The following is a 17,261-nucleotide window of genomic DNA, read 5'->3' on the forward strand; positions in this document are numbered from 1 at the left end:
CATTTAAGTCAATTAGGATAAAATATTATTGTAACAGTTTTTAACTGAAAATCATTCGAAAAGCAATTATGGTAACATCTTTTGAACAACAAAAGAAAGCGAGTTGATTGTATTCATCATGATTTTGTCCCACTTTCCACTGTAATACGTATGTCATTTCAGCAAAAATATTACATTTCCGTGAATGTATTATATCAAGCACAGTATGAATAGAATATTATTGTAAATATAACAGTATTTTAACGAAAAACTATTAAGAAACAAGTGACATCTATTTAACCTCAGAAGGTGAGGTAGTAAAGTCTTTTGTTTTCATCAAGTATTTTATCTTATTTTACACTGAAATACATCACGTTTCAGCAAAACTACAGTCTATTTCTGAAAATATATTCATTGAGGCAGAGTTAAGTAAAGTATACTTGACGTAACAGTTTTTTAAAAGAAAACAATTCAAAAAATACATAAAATCTAGCTGATGCTGCAGAGCCCTAGTTGTGGCGGCTTTGCACTTGCATCGGCCCTTTCTGAGCAGCTTTTAATATCACTGTACGTTGAAACTGTGTTTATACCCTTATTGTCTTGCTGCTTATTTTCCAGAAATATGTCAACTTTGTATATAATACAATGATACAGTACTCTTGACTACTAATTGGTACATATTTGAAGTTCCCATTGTTTACTGGCAGTAATTGGTAAATATTCTTCATGTGTGAAGCAAAAAGTTGCTCCTAGCCCTTCTCATCATTAATGGATTTCAACCTAATGAAACTATTACCTATGTATAGGTCGACCCCTTAATTTTTTGTCTTAAAATGTGGTCGTCAAAACTCAGACTATACACAAGTATATAATAATAACTGATTATGCCAAGAGTGATTTCAGTTAAAATGTTTTTGAAAAGTTTTATCTTTACATGTGCTTATGGGCAGTGAGAACATAAGCTTCTGTATATGTAGCACAGGTTTCTGGCTATTGTGAAGCTGAAATATATTCCCAATTGTTATCTTTAGTTATTCTTACATACCATGTGATTTTATTGCTGCAAAAATTTCAAGAAGGCTTTTGGCCACTGAGGTTATAAATAAACCATGTTAAACCATATGTTTATCCAAATAATTGCTGACATTTTCTGATTAGAAAATATATTGTGCTGAAAATACTCTAAAAGCAGTACAACATTTTATTTGTCTAGCATTTCTTTTTGCTTAACAGGCTATGCAAGACCACCATTGGTCAATATCAGCATACTCTTTCTGTTTTTGGTAAGTGGACTTGTGAGCAGACTCCCCATTACTCTTCCTCTGTTCTTACTAAGCTTGAATATGCACCAATAGGATTAGTTAGGGAAATGATAGTTAAATCTGATTGTGTAGTCAACAGTGAAAATGCTGCTACACTGGCCAGGCTTTACATTCCAAGATAAAGGCTAGAGTTTTGATTTGTTCAACTGGGTGTTATTGTGTACTGATATACCTAATAGATTTATTTAATAGCGACACTACCAGGATTGGAAAGTAGCAAGTCTGGAGGGGTGAAAGAACTTACTTGAATGGAATTACCAGATACATCTAAATTACTATTATCTATTACCTCATATTGAAAGTTTTCTTTTGTTAATAATTTCTTTTATACATATTCACCATTTCCCACATTGGTGAGGTAGCATCAAGAACAGATCACTAAGCCTTACAGGGAAAGTCCTTACTTGGCCCCCTTCTCTGTTCCTTCTTTTGGAAAAGTAAAATAGGAGGGGAGGATTTCTAGGCCCTCTTTCCCACCCCTTTTAGTCACCTTCTACACCATGCAAAAGCAACAACAAAGAGAGAATATTCTAAAAATATTGCAGAGTTCTAAAACTCACATTTCAGAGAAAAAGCAGTACAATTATGCTAAAGCTACATCATTGTATTTCATTCTCAGTTCATGTGGTCCTGACAATTAGAATATTTTGTGTGTACCTGTTCAAATGTTTTACTCTGGAAAACATGGATTTCCTGACAATATTTAGTCAACCATTCCATATATCATTTTCATTCATAACCACATAATATTTGGTAAATTCAGCTCATCTAAGCTTCTCCCAATTTTTCCCTAATATATGTGTGGTGCAAATAGTTTTAAAAGACATAACCACTAAAGTAGTGAATAAAACTTGTTTGTCCTATCTCCATTAACAGTACTTCTTACTATTATCTGAAATCCTTAAATAAAATAATGTGGTATAAGACAGGATACTGTAATGTATTAGACATAAAAACTAACAAGTATTATCAACCATACCAAAACAACTGCTGTAACATTGCTTATTTGAAAATCCATTGTACCCAAGGGCAGATACTTTTTATTTTTTACAAACAAGATTAAGGTGGAATCCAGTCTTATTCCAGTGGAATGATAAATGGCATCCAAAAGTAATGTAATAAGCCAACCAAGCCATGTTTTAGACTAGGTGTTCTCATTAAATTTTTTCCTTTGCAAGAAATGGACACGTGAAAAAAAATTACGGGAGCACACGTGAAAAAAAATTACTGGAGCAAGTGTAGAGTTACCATCCCTTTCAGCTGCACTATATGGAAGGGCAAATAGAGAAAAATTTAATCAAATTCTATTGGAATCATCTCGATCATGATAATTTGATGAAAATTCATCTGTGTTACCAAGTAAAGCTAAGCTTTAATTGCTGAGAGACCTATATCTAGTGCTTGGACTTGTACAATAATACTTGTTAATCCAGAGAGAGCTTATGGACAAGAAAACATGTTATTTAAGGTGCAAATCATAAAAGGATGTATATCAAGTTTGTTCAGCAAAAGGCTGTAAGGCCATTCCTTATAGCAGAGGAATAGATTGGGGAGTCTGCCATACCTGGGTTGCCTCATGCTGGCATAGTCTTTCAATACAGTGTTTTATAAATTTACTTGTAAAAAAGTGTTAGTTTAGTTCATTAACATCAAAAGTTAATTTTTGTTTGAAACATGATGAGAGATTGCTTCTGTTATTTGCACTTTTGTTCCTTTCCAGTTTGATATTTTTTTGTACCACCCTTTCCTTTTTCAGCTATTCATTGACAGAATTTTCTATGGTGTTCTTGTTTGATGGAGCTGTTTGCCATTTATTCAACTGGTCAGTGTTTTAGTTATCAGTTGAATGTAATGTTTAGTTTATTTTTACCTATGTTCAGACAGATTTTAAGCTTTTAATTTTGTACAGAGAAAATTGATTTGGGAAGTAGGACTTTATTGGAGGTGGTGTTATGAACACTTCAGGTCATTAGTGCAGAACTTATTATTTAACAAAACTGTAATTTTATAAGCTTCTTGTGAAATATGATTTCAGCAAATATAAACTGTAGCTTTATAAGCTTCTTGTGAAACATGATTTCAGCATATATAAAAATGTAAAAGTTTGTCCATCATAGCAAGTTTTCACATTTTCTTCAGTTTTTCTTAAAGATAGGTGATATTGCTCAACTTAGCATGAAAGGTTATCATTATCAGACAGACTATTTCCATAGCATTAAAGTTGATTAGACATCTTTTCAAAGGAAGCAATAAATTTTTTATTCCTTTAATATTTTTGAAATTACACAAGTATTGACACCATTATCTTCAAATTGTGCAAACAAATGTTTGTCATGATTTTAGGACACATTTTTTAATTATTCATCAAGAATCTAATTCCACTGATGGGAACCAAACCCTAGCTTGAGTTACCATAAAAGACTTCCAAGCTTAGTATGGCAGCACTAATTATAATTCAGAGAGGTTTAACAAAAGTTTGAAAGTCTTACAGATTGCAGTATCTTTCAGCTCAACTGCTTCATTTATGTTTTTGCAAGTTCTTTTATAATCTGCATAAAATCCATTTGTGGCCACATTGTACACTAGTGTTCTAGAATAACCAATGAACGTAATGGATTAGCAAAATACTTGACAAGCAACTTGAGGTGAGCTAGAAAAATCAATGGAAGGACAAGAGCCAAAGGAGTGAGAATTTTTTTTTTTTGCCCGTTTTTAAAAAAAGGAGGATGGAAAAATGCATGGAATTACATGCCAGTATCTAGTACAACCAAAGTTTTTAAAACTACAGGTAATATAATGGGAAAATAAATGCCATGTTGTTTGCAAAGGTACTGTTGTCTTGACTTAGGAGTTGCAAAGTGTTGCCTGAAATCATCTTGCATCCTTGGTGTTGGGGTTACTACTTTTTTTCTCACTAAAACTAAGGTACTGGGCTATAGCTCACCAAAGCCCCACAGTAAACGAGATAAACTGTCTGCTGACAAATATTAAATAACACTCCGTTGTGTGGATATGAAATACTGGGCAAGGTGTTTCCATCCTACAGTTGGCCAAAATTAGAATATGTTTCTTTAGTTTTATTACCACACTGAAAGATGCACAAAGAACTAATAGAGAAGGTCCAGAGGAGGGGTGACAAAAATGATAAAAGAATTAGGAAAGCCAAATTACAGGGAAAGGTTAAGGTCTTAAATTTGTCTACTTTGGAAGAGAAAAGAGTAATGGGAGACATGATCACAGTCTTTTAAGTTTTTTAAAGTATTACAGTAGTGGATGAAGGGAGAAACTGAATGATGATCCTGTGAACATGGACAGTAGAGAGAAGTTTAAAAAGTTGTAAAATCCCCATACAGTACAAATGAATAATTATAAATGGACAAAAGGTCAGGAAAAGCTCCAGTCATGGACTGTACTCATCAAAGTTAGGTTTTGAAAAAGCAAGCAAAAGAGAGGATGGTGAAAATTAAAGGATAAGAAAAAGTGTGTGAAGATAAGGAAAGGAGGTAGGATAGATGTAATGCAAATGGAAAAATGCTAAATCTAGCCTGATAGCTTTGTTTTAATGAAAAGAAAATAAGACCAGCAATTCCCAAATGGATATGGCAGAAGGTTCCAAACGTTACATAACAGGATGGTATAACTTCCATTAATCTACTTTAAGCATCCTCCAATTACTCAGATCGTCAAAGCAAATATCTAATTCCTCTGGTTCAGCAAACAATCATTTGCATTCAGCAGTTGTGTTAACTCCTTTATGTCCTACCATTTTCTTAGCAGTACACAGCTATCACCCAACCTTGCTCTCATTTCACATAATGCCCCAGCCATAGAGATATTAAACAATCACGGTGACATACAAAACTGTGATGCACTCCCACATTTCTTTAACACAACTCAGTCAAGCATTTATTCTCATTACAGCACTACTTTCAGTATGAAAACTATGTAAATATTATGGAAGTTTCCTTGAACATCATTAAGGGTCAGAACATTCCAAAGAGCTTTCCTATCAACTTTATCATATCCCATTCTTAAACACAAAACATTGCATACACTTCTTTTTTTTCAAGAAATATGTCCTATACCTATGTGAGAGTGAGACTTACACACTCACATCTCTTTATAAGTCCACCTTATTGTTTAACTAAAGGGGTTCACTGATTTCAATATCATTCACAACCTAATTTTCTTTGCTAAATTTACAATAATTTTACTCCCATTACTTTTAAACATTGGAACAAGAACTGCCATCATTTAATCATCAAATGCATGACCTTTTTACCATGCTTCCAAACAAATTTCCAATTCCATACAACAACAGTTTTACATCCACTGCTCACTATTTCACTCATCACTCATTCTAAACCTGCAGTATTTCCATTCTTTATGTGCAGCTTTGTTCTTTACATCTTCTCTGTCATCGCTTTCCTTCCCCAATACATCTTCAACTTTCTCCCTGTCCCAAATCCTGGTGTACCAATAATTTTCTTTTTTAATAATTATATACATATCATATACGTTATTGGGTTTAGCAGGGTTGAGGATTAGGTTAGTTGTGCATGTGTGTGTCTGAATGGAGAAATATTGGAGAAAGCAATGTGTTTTAGTGTTTTAGATACCTGGGAGTGGACACATCTCTGACAATCTACATCACGAAAGAACTTACACATGCAGACAACCTCACAATTACAACACAATACCCTGATAATAGTAGCAGCAACATGCCTAGAGCACTGCAGCATACAACTGGAGCAATGGCTCACCCAGAGCAGAATGTGTGCATCGAAGTATTCAATCACTGTTTTAACCCAAGGCAGACACAAATCCAGCTCACAACCTCCAGTCACCTTGAATGAAAATTCACAAAACATCACACAAAATAGTACACATAAAACAATCACCGGATGCCTAACAACTGCAAACATTCAACACCTACACTTTGAAATAAAGATCCTCCAAATACAATTCCTCCTCAAGGAAACATGCTAGTCATTCAATTATGTACAACAGCTGCCCTTACAACTCATTCTTCAACTCCATTCCACCAGACACACACCCATCAGACACAACTCTCCCCAGAAAAACACGAGTCACTCTTCCATCTATGCCCGAATATAACTTCCCCCTACAATGCTACAAACACTGTTTTAACATATTTCAGACCCCTCATGCCAATAATGCAACAAGCAAAAGTACCAAGCACTTACAACTCCATTGCTCTGCTTTTTCCACACGCATTACTACACTTATTGCCCTATGGTCCTGACCAGTGGAAGTAACTAGCCTCCTGTGTGGTGCGGGAGCTTCATAAAGATAGAAGGGATTCCTGGGGTAGGAAATATGCAAGAAAGTCACCAATTATTGTTGTTTGTTATATCTGAATTATTCAGTTTTAGTTAATAGTGTGTATAATTTTTTTCCATTAACTGATTTCATCCCACAAAACTAAGGCTTTTGAAATTATGAAATAACTTTGTCACCAATTATTCATCAGTGGAAAGATGTTTAACTAATCATCGTTAGTGATCATAGCAAGAGCTCAGCTGGGTTGTAGGTACCTTTAAGATTTGTTGCTTCCATTTTCATAGGACATAACAAAAACATATTCATAGAACTTCACAGTGTAATTGCTTTACTAGGCTTGAAGTCCTTCCCCATTACAGTCACATGAATGTATTCTCTAGCATAGTCATAATGTCACACATAAAATTACTTAATAGGTTCTGCTTACTCTGTAATTTTAATGCACTACCTCTCAGCTCAACTTATACCGCATGATGTTTATATGTTTGCACATTGCTGTTAGGTTAAGGAGATATTGCACAGGTTTTGAGTTTTAATTTCTAATCAGTTTATACTGATAGACTGCTTATGGAAGTTCCAGTTTGAATAAAGTGTAAATATGATTTTCTATTGGTCTTTGCAATGTTTAATGTCAACATTTAGATATTTTATATGCTGAAGAAGTTGTAAATATATATATATATAAACTATGTATTAGTTATTTCATCATATCCCTATGTCCCATTCTTGTGTTCTGAAGTCTAGTCGCATATGCACTGAGTGGGTCAAGTGTGCAAGACCACATAAAACATTTGTACATACCTAAAAAAGGGTACTTTACATGAGTTAACTCTGCTCACTCTGTTCAAGCAACATTTAAAAAACAAAAATCCACTTGAGACAAAATGTTCCCCCTTCACTTTATCTTGCATCTTGTCAATATGTGCTGAGGTTACATCCAGAGGTTTATAGTTCATTATGAGCAAATAAGCTAAACCATCAGGTATTGGGTTGTCTCTTGTTTGAAGGAACCATAAACCTAACAATTTAATGTTTATTTAAATTTACTCTTACCCACCATACCACTTTACTTTCATGTTCATTAGTTTAGATACAAAAGTTTTCAGAACTTGAAAAATGTAGTGTCTCAGTTGTTCAAAAAACAAGCAGGGGTCATATACATGATGGATCATTAATTAAAAAAGGAAATTTAATTGGAAACAATAAAACAGGCAACAAAAGGAAAACGACAATGAAGATAATCATAGAAAACATTAATGAAAAGGTCAAACTAAAGTCAACGAAGTAAACTGTTACTACAAACACTACTTCTAGTTGGTACTGAACTTGGTGGACAACCCTTGCCTGGGCCGAGCATTACACACTGCTGTAATAAAAGATTGTCTTTCATCCATCCGTTGTTTTACTAAATGGCCAATCACCTATTACCGTCCTCATTCATTTTGGTCCAGAAGAAGAGAGGCTCTAATTTCCCAGACATACCAGGGTAACAATAGCCTAGACTCCCCATTCTTCTGAGCGGACTTTAACTTTGCAGCTGTACCTACCAACCTCTTCTAGATAATTTAGAGATATCTTCAGCTACAAAAATGCTTGTCAGGAAACATTATCCTTTCATTCTGTTACACTCTACACCTTCGTTCAAACTTGCCTTTTTTCACTTAAATTCTTGATATTCCTAGAATTTCATGTTTTTCCCCTTCTATACAAGAAAGGTCGTTCCGACAATCTAAAAAAAAAAGAAAAAAAAGCTAACCATCTTCTAACAGAACTAAGCTAAATCTTTCTTAAAATTCATATTATGATTAGAATTATAGGGACCATGTTATGGACGACCCAGATTTGAGCTTTCACTGTCAACAATGAATGCTCACGATAGTTTGTCCCACGACACGATCCATGTCTAGTGTGATCCAGCGTTATCCTGGGTTACTCTAGCATGACCAGCAGAGAGGAAGTAACTCACGGCAATATATGACAATTAGGATAAGTGAGAATCATGAAATAAAACTGACATTGTCTCTGTGTCAATTCACAGCATATATATACGCTAAAGCTAAATCTAAAATACTTGTAAATGAATACCATGGAGAAAATCTATGATAAATATTGTCTTAGTTCCATAACTAGCGAACCAGTTAAAAAAAACACACATACCCATTGAGGGTGATGATGGGTGGGAAAGCGAAAATGGAAAATGCATAAAGTCTATGACTAAATAATCCTAGCAAATACTTGACCAACAGTCTGGAAAAAAAACGTCCACTACCCTGTTTCAGCGTCATTTATGAAATATGAAAATATATTCTTAGGTTACTATACAGTAATTGAGTCTAATACGGGAACTTTAGCAAATCTTGAGAAAAAATTGCATTGCATGATCTAGATTAACACACTGCAAAAGCAACTTTGTGTTGATAGTTACGTATTAGGGGTTAACAACTCCTCATCACCGTCATGTGAATAATCCACCTTAATAATTTCTCTATTTCCTGAGAGAGAGAGAGAGAGAGTTGATCATTATCCCTACCCATGGTGACTGGGACCGGGGTGTACCCGCTGATACCAAGTGTACGAAGACGTTAAGATGGAGGAGGTGGTTTCTTAAGCAGTAAGAGAAAGTGGAGTCCAGGCCACTGACAAGCCTTGACTTCCGTGGTCACTCTGCTTTCTCTCTTCGTCACTACACGATTCCTTCTCTGAGTGTGTCGACAGACTGATAATACAGCATCACACTGATGCGAAGGGGAAAATACTGCAGTTTATACTGACTTGTTTTGACAACATAGTGCTTAACATTCTGTACTGACATTGAAAATACCGCAGGTTCCACTGACGACTGAAAACACATAAAGTTAACCTGACGGTTTGAAAAACAGCATTGTACACTGACGCAGACTAAAAATTACCGAGTCAATATAATGACAGTTGGAAAAAACTGCACTTTATACTGACGCTAATTGGAAATATGCATCATACCGGTGCTGTCTGAAAATACTGCATGTTATACTGATATCAAGTTTCAAATAATGTGCGATATACAAATGCTTGGTTTGAAACTGTTACACGGTTAACTGATTAAAACAAATTACTGTAAATTATTACTCACAAGTAACACTGACTACTTATACTACAAGTCTGGACAGTTGTGAACATCATTTTCGAAGTATTCATAGTGACATTTGTAATTGTGAATGTGCTGGATCAAGCATTACAACAACTTACCTTCACCAATCCATGATTAGGACGATACACTACGGAGCCCCAGCAAGAATCAGAGCATTATAATTAACCCACAAAGTTCTCTTTTCACATACTTTCCTCATCAAGGATTAGAACATCATACATTTATCCATGAAAAATTTCACATTAAACAATCAAGGATTCGGCCATTGCAGTCAACTCGATCCAGTTTTCTGATAAAAGTACATCGTATTGGTAGACGTACGACTAGTGGAGGGTTTGCAATGTTCATATAAGGTTAGATAAAGCTTTGTCTGAAGTACGGCAGATATGTACAAGTGATAATGTGATCGTATCCACCGAACTGGTATTTAATATCTCAAAGGATGTTAAGAGAAGACTGTCGTCAGTAAGTGGAGTCAAGTACTGTTTGCAGGCAAGTATTATGCAAGAGAGCACCATGATTACTACAGCTGTAATGGTGGTGGTGATAAGCCTCACTTGTGCCAACAACACACCCGTTCTCAGGTCTGGCAATAGCGTGTTTGCCAAAGATGTACATCCGTCCACATACGATTTTAAAAGGACGGCGCCAAAATCCCTAACGCAACATGTATTCCCTCAGCTCATAGTAACCGGCCCCGGTAAATCAGTGGTGACGAAAGAGACAGATGACCAGGAGCAAGGTAAAGGTAAGAGTCACGACCTTACAGAAAGCCATATTCCTGAAGTCCTGACGGCAAAAGACAGGAACTTACACAGACCAGGGCAGAGTGTGGACCACCCTAGCGTCCTGTATCATCAGCTGATGCAGCTAAATGACGCCTTATATGATCTGTCTCGCCAGGCTTTCCTGACGAAGACTGTGGAGACGCACCGCGATGCTACGGTCAAGGCCATTCTGCGGAGGGTTGTGGATGAGCTGCATCATCAACTGAGTTATGCTGGGGGAAATATCCCTACAACCAATTACAAATCTTACTCAAACATACCCCACTCCTCTACCACTGTCAATTCATCTTATATTCATGAAGACAAGATGAACAGCAGCATCAGTATCGGCGAGCAAGATAGATATAACGCCAGAAACGATAATGAGAAAGGCCAAGATGTGGTGTATGGTGAAGATGATAGAGCAGGCTCGACCCGATCACTGGTAAGACCATCAACCATACCACCCCTGTCACCACCCTCAGACCCAGACCATTACGCCAGTCGCTACAGCGGCAGTGGCTATCACGACAATGATGACTACCATTTCCCGGGTCACCCAGAGTACCAGGATCAAGGATGGCGCATCCGGAGGATGGATGGTGGGGTCAAATTATCTCTGAACATATCAGAGATCCCTGGGTATGTGGCGGCAGAGAATCTCACCACGGGTGAGGCCAGGAATCCTACCAGTGGTGATCCAGTGGTAAAGACTCCTTCAGGAAGCTTGGGCCAGGGACCTCATGCCAGGCAAGGCGTTGAGTTGGCTCTAAAGCAGCGTCCCGGGCCAGGCAGACCCCTCGGCACTCGTCCACTCTCGGGGATACACGACACCGGTCTGGACTTCCCCCGACGCCCGACTTCGTCTACACCGCCTCCGGCAGAGGCAATCAACCCCCTAAGTCTGCTGATGTCTGTAAGATGGACGACTCCGCCATCCGTCACGACCACCGCCGCCCCAGGACTCAGCCGACGCCAGGTGAGCCAGGCACTGACCCTGCTGGCCAGGCTACAGGATGTCCTGAGCCGTGAGGTGGTAGGTGCCACCCAGCTACCACCTGGCAGCACTGCGGGTGAAAGCGCGTCACCCCCGTCTCTACCACCGCTCCTCTACCCTCCTGCAGGTCCTACAGCGTCCTTCCCTTCCCTGGAAGGATACCCGGAGTATCCTAGACCCGTACCGTATCCACCCCCGGGCGGTCTGTACTCGCAGTACAGACCGCTGCCACCCCCGGGTTGCCTCGGGGGCGGCGCCTCCACCAGCACTTCCACTGGGCCAGGAACAGCGGCGGCAGCGGCAGCGGCAGGAGGCGGTGGCTGCGGCGGGGGGTCGACATCCACCTCCACATCTGTGTTTGGGAGTGTTGGGTCTGCGGCTCCTGGCAGCTCTGTGTCGGCAGGTGGTGGCGGCCCTCAGGGCAGCGTGGTGACGCCTCCAGCCCCAGTTGGCCCTCCCTCTCCTCCCGTGTCCCTGAGCATCAGTACAGACCCCAGCAGCAGCAGCAGCCCACCATCACCACCGTCGGAGGAGGAGGAGTACGTGCGGGTGGTCTCTGCACTCAACACTATCCTCAGCTTCATCAACCGCAGCCAAACCCAACCTGAAGGTGAGCCTAACGTATGGTTCTTTTCCCGACATAAAGCACTCAGTCAGCATTGTCGCCGACTACAGTAATTTGTGTACGGCAATCTGTACTACAACAAGCCTACTATTGTGTAATCTCCATGTATACGTTACGTATAGCTAATGTCATCTCATTAATACTACATGTAGACACTGTATGTATACCTCAGCCTAAGTCTGGTACTATAAATTACCGACCAGTTCTCACGGCAGGATGAACAGCTTGGTTGACGGATGACTTCCGTGTTCCACATCAGAATTCGATTTTATCCGGGCTTGACCCCGGGGGTGGCTGGAGCTCATACTAGCAGTCTGGATGTTTCGTGCCGCGACAATGTGCTGGATGTTTCGTGAATCATTTAGCTTCATCGCCCATTATCGCCTTGCAATACCACTGTTAGGTATTTATAACATGAGAAAAAAGACAATTTTACCATCAAGTGTCCTCCATGTCAGGGAAGTGTGTGTGTGTGTGTGTGTGTTAGTCAAAATCACAACGATATCGTTGTGATCAACGTTCCCTCATGATCAACGTTCCCTCATGATCAACGTTCCCTCATGACCAACGTTCCCTCATGATCAACGTTCCCTCATGATCAACGTTCCTTCATGATCAACGTTCCCTCATGATCAACGTTCCCTCATGATCAACGTTCCTTCATGATCAACGTTCCCTCATGATCAACGTTCCCTCATGATCAACGTTCCTTCATGATCAACGTTCCTTCATGATCAACGTTCCCTCATGATCAACGTTCCCTCATGATCAACGTTCCCTCATGATCAACGTTCCCTCATGACCAACGTTCCCTCATGATCAACGTTCCCTCATTATCAACGTTCCTTCATGATCAACGTCCCTTCATGATCAACGTTCCTTCATGATCAACGTTCCCTCATGATCAACGTTCCCTCATGATCAACGTTCCCTCATGATCAACGTTTCCTCATGATCAACGTTCCCTCATGATCAACGTTCCCTCATGATCAACGTTCCTTCATGATCAACGTTCCCTCATGACCAACGTTCCCTCATGATCAACGTTCCCTCATGACCAACGTTCCTTCATGATCAACGTTCCTTCATGATCAACGTTCCCTCATGATCAACGTTCCCTCATGATCAACGTTCCCTCATGATCAACGTTTCCTCATGATCAACGTTTCCTCATGATCAACGTTCCCTCATGATCAACGTTCCCTCATGATCAACGTTCCTTCATGATCAACGTTCCCTCATGATCAACGTTCCCTCATGATCAACGTTCCTTCATGATCAACGTTCCTTCATGATCAACGTTCCCTCATGATCAACGTTCCTTCATGACCAACGTTCCCTCATGATCAACGTTCCCTCATGACCAACGTTCCCTCATTATCAACGTTCCTTCATGATCAACGTTCCTTCATGATCAACGTTCCTTCATGATCAACGTTCCCTCATGATCAACGTTCCTTCATGATCAACGTTCCTTCATGATCAACGTTCCTTCATGATCAACGTTCCCTCATGATCAACGTTCCCTCACGATCAACGTTCCTACATGATCAACGTTCCTTCATGATCAACGTTCCTTCATGATCAACGTTCCTTCATGATCAACGTTCCCTCATGATCAACGTTCCTTCATGATCAACATTCCTTCATGATCAACGTTCCTTCATGATCAACGTTCCTTCACTTTAGCCCAGACCAAACCCAACTTATCGTTCGTTTAGTCTGTTTTCATACTTGAACAAATTCGTTATAATCAACTCGGCAGTTTCCCTGACCTGGCCCTCTCCCCCTTGATGAGATTCAAATAATATTTTAAGGTGTGAGTGGGGAAGGGATGCGTACTTACTGATGATGTACAAGTTATTCTTCTCTCAGATTTATTTCTATCATCTTATCACTTCTCTCGTGACGGAGGTTTAAGCAGAAATAAATGGTTCAAGGAGAATAAATCTTATATATCCGAGTATTGCCAGGGAATTACCATTTACGGGGATGTTTACAGCATGTGAGTTTGGTCCTTCCTGGCCAAGACTACCCTGTGTTTCAGATACCGCCACCAGGAGAACTACAGCGGCCCCATCTCACCCCACAACACGAGTCCCGGCCCAGAGTACCTTGCTATTTCCAGTACGAAGGAGGCCACACCCCGCAGCCACCACCAGACGCCCCATCTCTCGCCCTTACCTGGACCATCTGGACACGTTGCTGGCCCGTCCCTCTGCTCCTATCCCACCACCACCACCGTTCATAATACAACAGCAACAAAACCCTAAACATACCGGCCACATCGGCCAAGGTTGACACAGGCATCTTGCAGCCACACAGCCTTGCACACTGGGCTAAAAACCCCAATAAATCACCTGTGGCCCAGGTTTATCTACCCCCACGTCGAGTGACAACACTCGGCAGAATATCAAGGGAACGTAATGAACCCGAAGCAATCAACTCTAGATTCATAATTACCAATTTTGCATTGCAGTCTCCACCTCTGCTCCCTCAAGCTTCCGTGTAAGCGCCAGTGTGTACGTTCCCATCCTGTCTGAACTCCTACGAGGCCCGATGACCACCACCACAACCCCTCCGTCAACTCCGGCTGGCTTCCGTCCCCTCGCGAGGCCTGCTGCACCACTGGTGTTGCCTGCGCGGACGCCTCAACACGAAGACCTTACTGACCAAAGTATCCAGAAACTGATACAACAGGGTTACACACTGGGCTAGAGAGACATAACAAGGTTACACACACTAGGCAAGTTAGGGAAAATGTAGGGAGTGTGACAGTGAAACACCGAGTTATATGTACTACCTCAGTCAGTGCCAGCCTATATGTACTACCTCACGACCTAACAAGCAATCACACCCTACTATCGCTTCTCCTGCTCCACATGTTGTTCCACCTGTCTTCCAGCATGACCTTATTGCTAACAAAAAACGTTCCTGTATACACACCCTAAGTGGTAATAATTTCACTATCAATTATCATTCTAATTATTCATAACCATTAGACTCTTTCTCTGCTAAATTACCCTGTATTTTTCCTAGTTTCAATGGATGACTTGTTTTAAACGTTTTAATGAATTTGATCTCAATGTATTCCAAATTTTATGTACATGTTTTATCATTATTTTCTAAAGCAACAACAGACATACTAGTTGTGGAGAGGTGATCACATTCATCATCATCTTCACAAAGTAAAAAATCACTTCTGCAGACTTTATACACATGTGTTTTGGTACACGTTATGTAAGCATGTATAAGTTTCATTACCAATGTTAATAAAGTTTATTGTCTCTTATTTAAATATTATTATCATCATTATCAATATCATAAAATTATTATTACTATCAGAATTATTATCATTATTATCATCATTATCATTACTATTATTATTATCATTATTATTATTATTAACATTATTATTATTATTATTATTATTATTATTATTATTATTATTATTATTATTATTAGTCGTAGCACTGGCAGTGATAGAAGTAAAGTGGTAGTAGTGTTATTATCATCATTACTATTAGATTTAGTATCGTCTGATCATTACTACCACTAATATCATTACTGACAGCCTTCCAACAGATCCCAGTATTTACTTTCAAGAATTCCACTGACATAGAAATATCTATCATGATATACTTCTTCATGATTTGTACACCCATAAGAATATATACATCTTTACTATAGTTTCCATTAACATGTGACATTTTTACTACTTGGATATGGTAAGCTGAACGACAATGAATGACTAAGAATATATCTTTGACCGCAAGGGTAAGGAACTAGGAAAACTTAATCACTCAATACTGTGAACGAGGCTAGGTTCTGATGTGAACTTGTCTGGGTACTGCTCTACGGTGTATCTATATCGAAAGTGTGTATGTACCTTGTACACCTGAACGGTAGAATTTATTATGAGGTAAAGTTTGCCCAAACTTGGCCAAGTTGAGAGAATCTGCTTTGTTGTTGTTGTAGTGTTCCATGTTGTTGTAGTGTTCCATGTTGTTGTAGTGTTCCATGTTGTTGTAGAGTTCCATGTTGTTGTAGTGTTCCATGTTGTTGTAGTGTTCCATGTTGTTGTAGAGTTCCATGTTGTTGTAGTGTTCCATGTTGTTGTAGTGTTCCATGTTGTTGTAGTGTTCCATGTTGTTGTAGAGTTCCATGTTGTTGTAGTGTTCCATGTTGTTGTAGAGTTCCATGTTGATGTAGTGTTCCATGTTGTAGAGTTCCATGTTGTTGTAGTGTTCCGTGTTGTTGTAGAGTTCCATGTTGATGTAGTGTTCTATGTTGTTGTAGAGTTCCATGTTGATGTAGTGTTCCATGTTGTTGTAGTGTTCCATGTTGTTGTAGTGTTCCATGTTGTTGTAGAGTTCCATGTTGTTGTAGTGTTCCATGTTGTTGTAGAGTTCCATGTTGTTGTAGTGTTCCATGTTGTTGTAGAGTTCCATGTTGTTGTAGTGTTCCATGTTGATGTAGAGTTCCATGTTGTTTCCAGATTTTGAGGTTAGGTCTCGGGCTGGGGTCGTCAGGTTCATTCCAATATGAAGGTTACATACCACACGATCTGAGGTCTGGGTGAATAAAGTATGAACACCTGGACTCTGGCCACAAGGCCATTGGAAACCAGTAAAATAATCTTTGGCTTAAAAGGCGAAACTTACTGATGGCAATAATAGGTTCATCAAAAATTTTGTCTGATCCATACGTGTCAATTCATTGATCACATGTCCTCTCTTGATTACTTATGACTACCTCATTTATCATTATGATTGACCATTTCGTCTCTTCAAAATAATTTTCCGATTGTACAAGAAATAAATGTCAGAGGTGAAGGAAGCTGGGGTGGAGTGGTGTTCGGGTCTGGTTGTCCCGGCAAGATATGTTCCACTGTTGTGAGCAGGTCGATCTCTGGCCACTACTGAACCTCCCTGGACAACATACACACACACACACACACACACACACACGTAGAGTCACGAACAAAAGTCCTGGGGACACGCATGAAGTCCCTTAATCCTGGTAAGTGCCTGGTCAAAGATGCACTGGGCCTTCTGTCTCTGTCTGTCGAGACAGAGGGATCGGTCCAACCTCCACCAGACGCATCCCACTGAAGATGAACCGAACCCAGGAATAAAAA

General features: G+C 39.4%; 1 protein-coding gene across 2 annotated transcripts; it reads left to right on the plus strand.

Moving 5' to 3' along the window:
- The first annotated feature begins 9,278 nt into the window (after positions 1 to 9,278).
- Positions 9,279 to 15,404, plus strand: LOC139759347 (uncharacterized). Of its 2 annotated transcripts, none has more exons than XM_071681472.1 (2): positions 9,279 to 12,106; positions 14,601 to 15,404. In XM_071681472.1, the coding sequence occupies exons 1-2, from the start codon at positions 10,234 to 10,236 to the stop codon at positions 14,837 to 14,839; spliced, it is 2,112 nt and encodes a 703-aa protein (XP_071537573.1). In that variant the 5' UTR covers positions 9,279 to 10,233; the 3' UTR covers positions 14,840 to 15,404. The 2 variants fall into 2 exon arrangements, with proteins under 2 accessions (XP_071537573.1, XP_071537572.1); XM_071681471.1 differs by having other exon boundaries at positions 14,169 to 14,740.
- Positions 15,405 to 17,261: the final 1,857 nt, after the last annotated feature.

Source organism: Panulirus ornatus, chromosome 32 (assembly GCF_036320965.1).
Source record: "Panulirus ornatus isolate Po-2019 chromosome 32, ASM3632096v1, whole genome shotgun sequence".
NCBI classification, from domain to species: domain Eukaryota; kingdom Metazoa; phylum Arthropoda; class Malacostraca; order Decapoda; family Palinuridae; genus Panulirus; species Panulirus ornatus.

Excerpts from the sequence above, each read along its gene's own strand:
- LOC139759347 (XM_071681471.1), top strand. The coding sequence starts at position 10,234 with ATGCAAGAGAGCACCATGATTACTACAGCTGTAATGGTGGTGGTGATA. Across the intron at positions 12,107-14,168 it reads CAGCCAAACCCAACCTGAAG|ATACCGCCACCAGGAGAACT; the intron begins GTGAGCCTAACG and ends CCTGTGTTTCAG.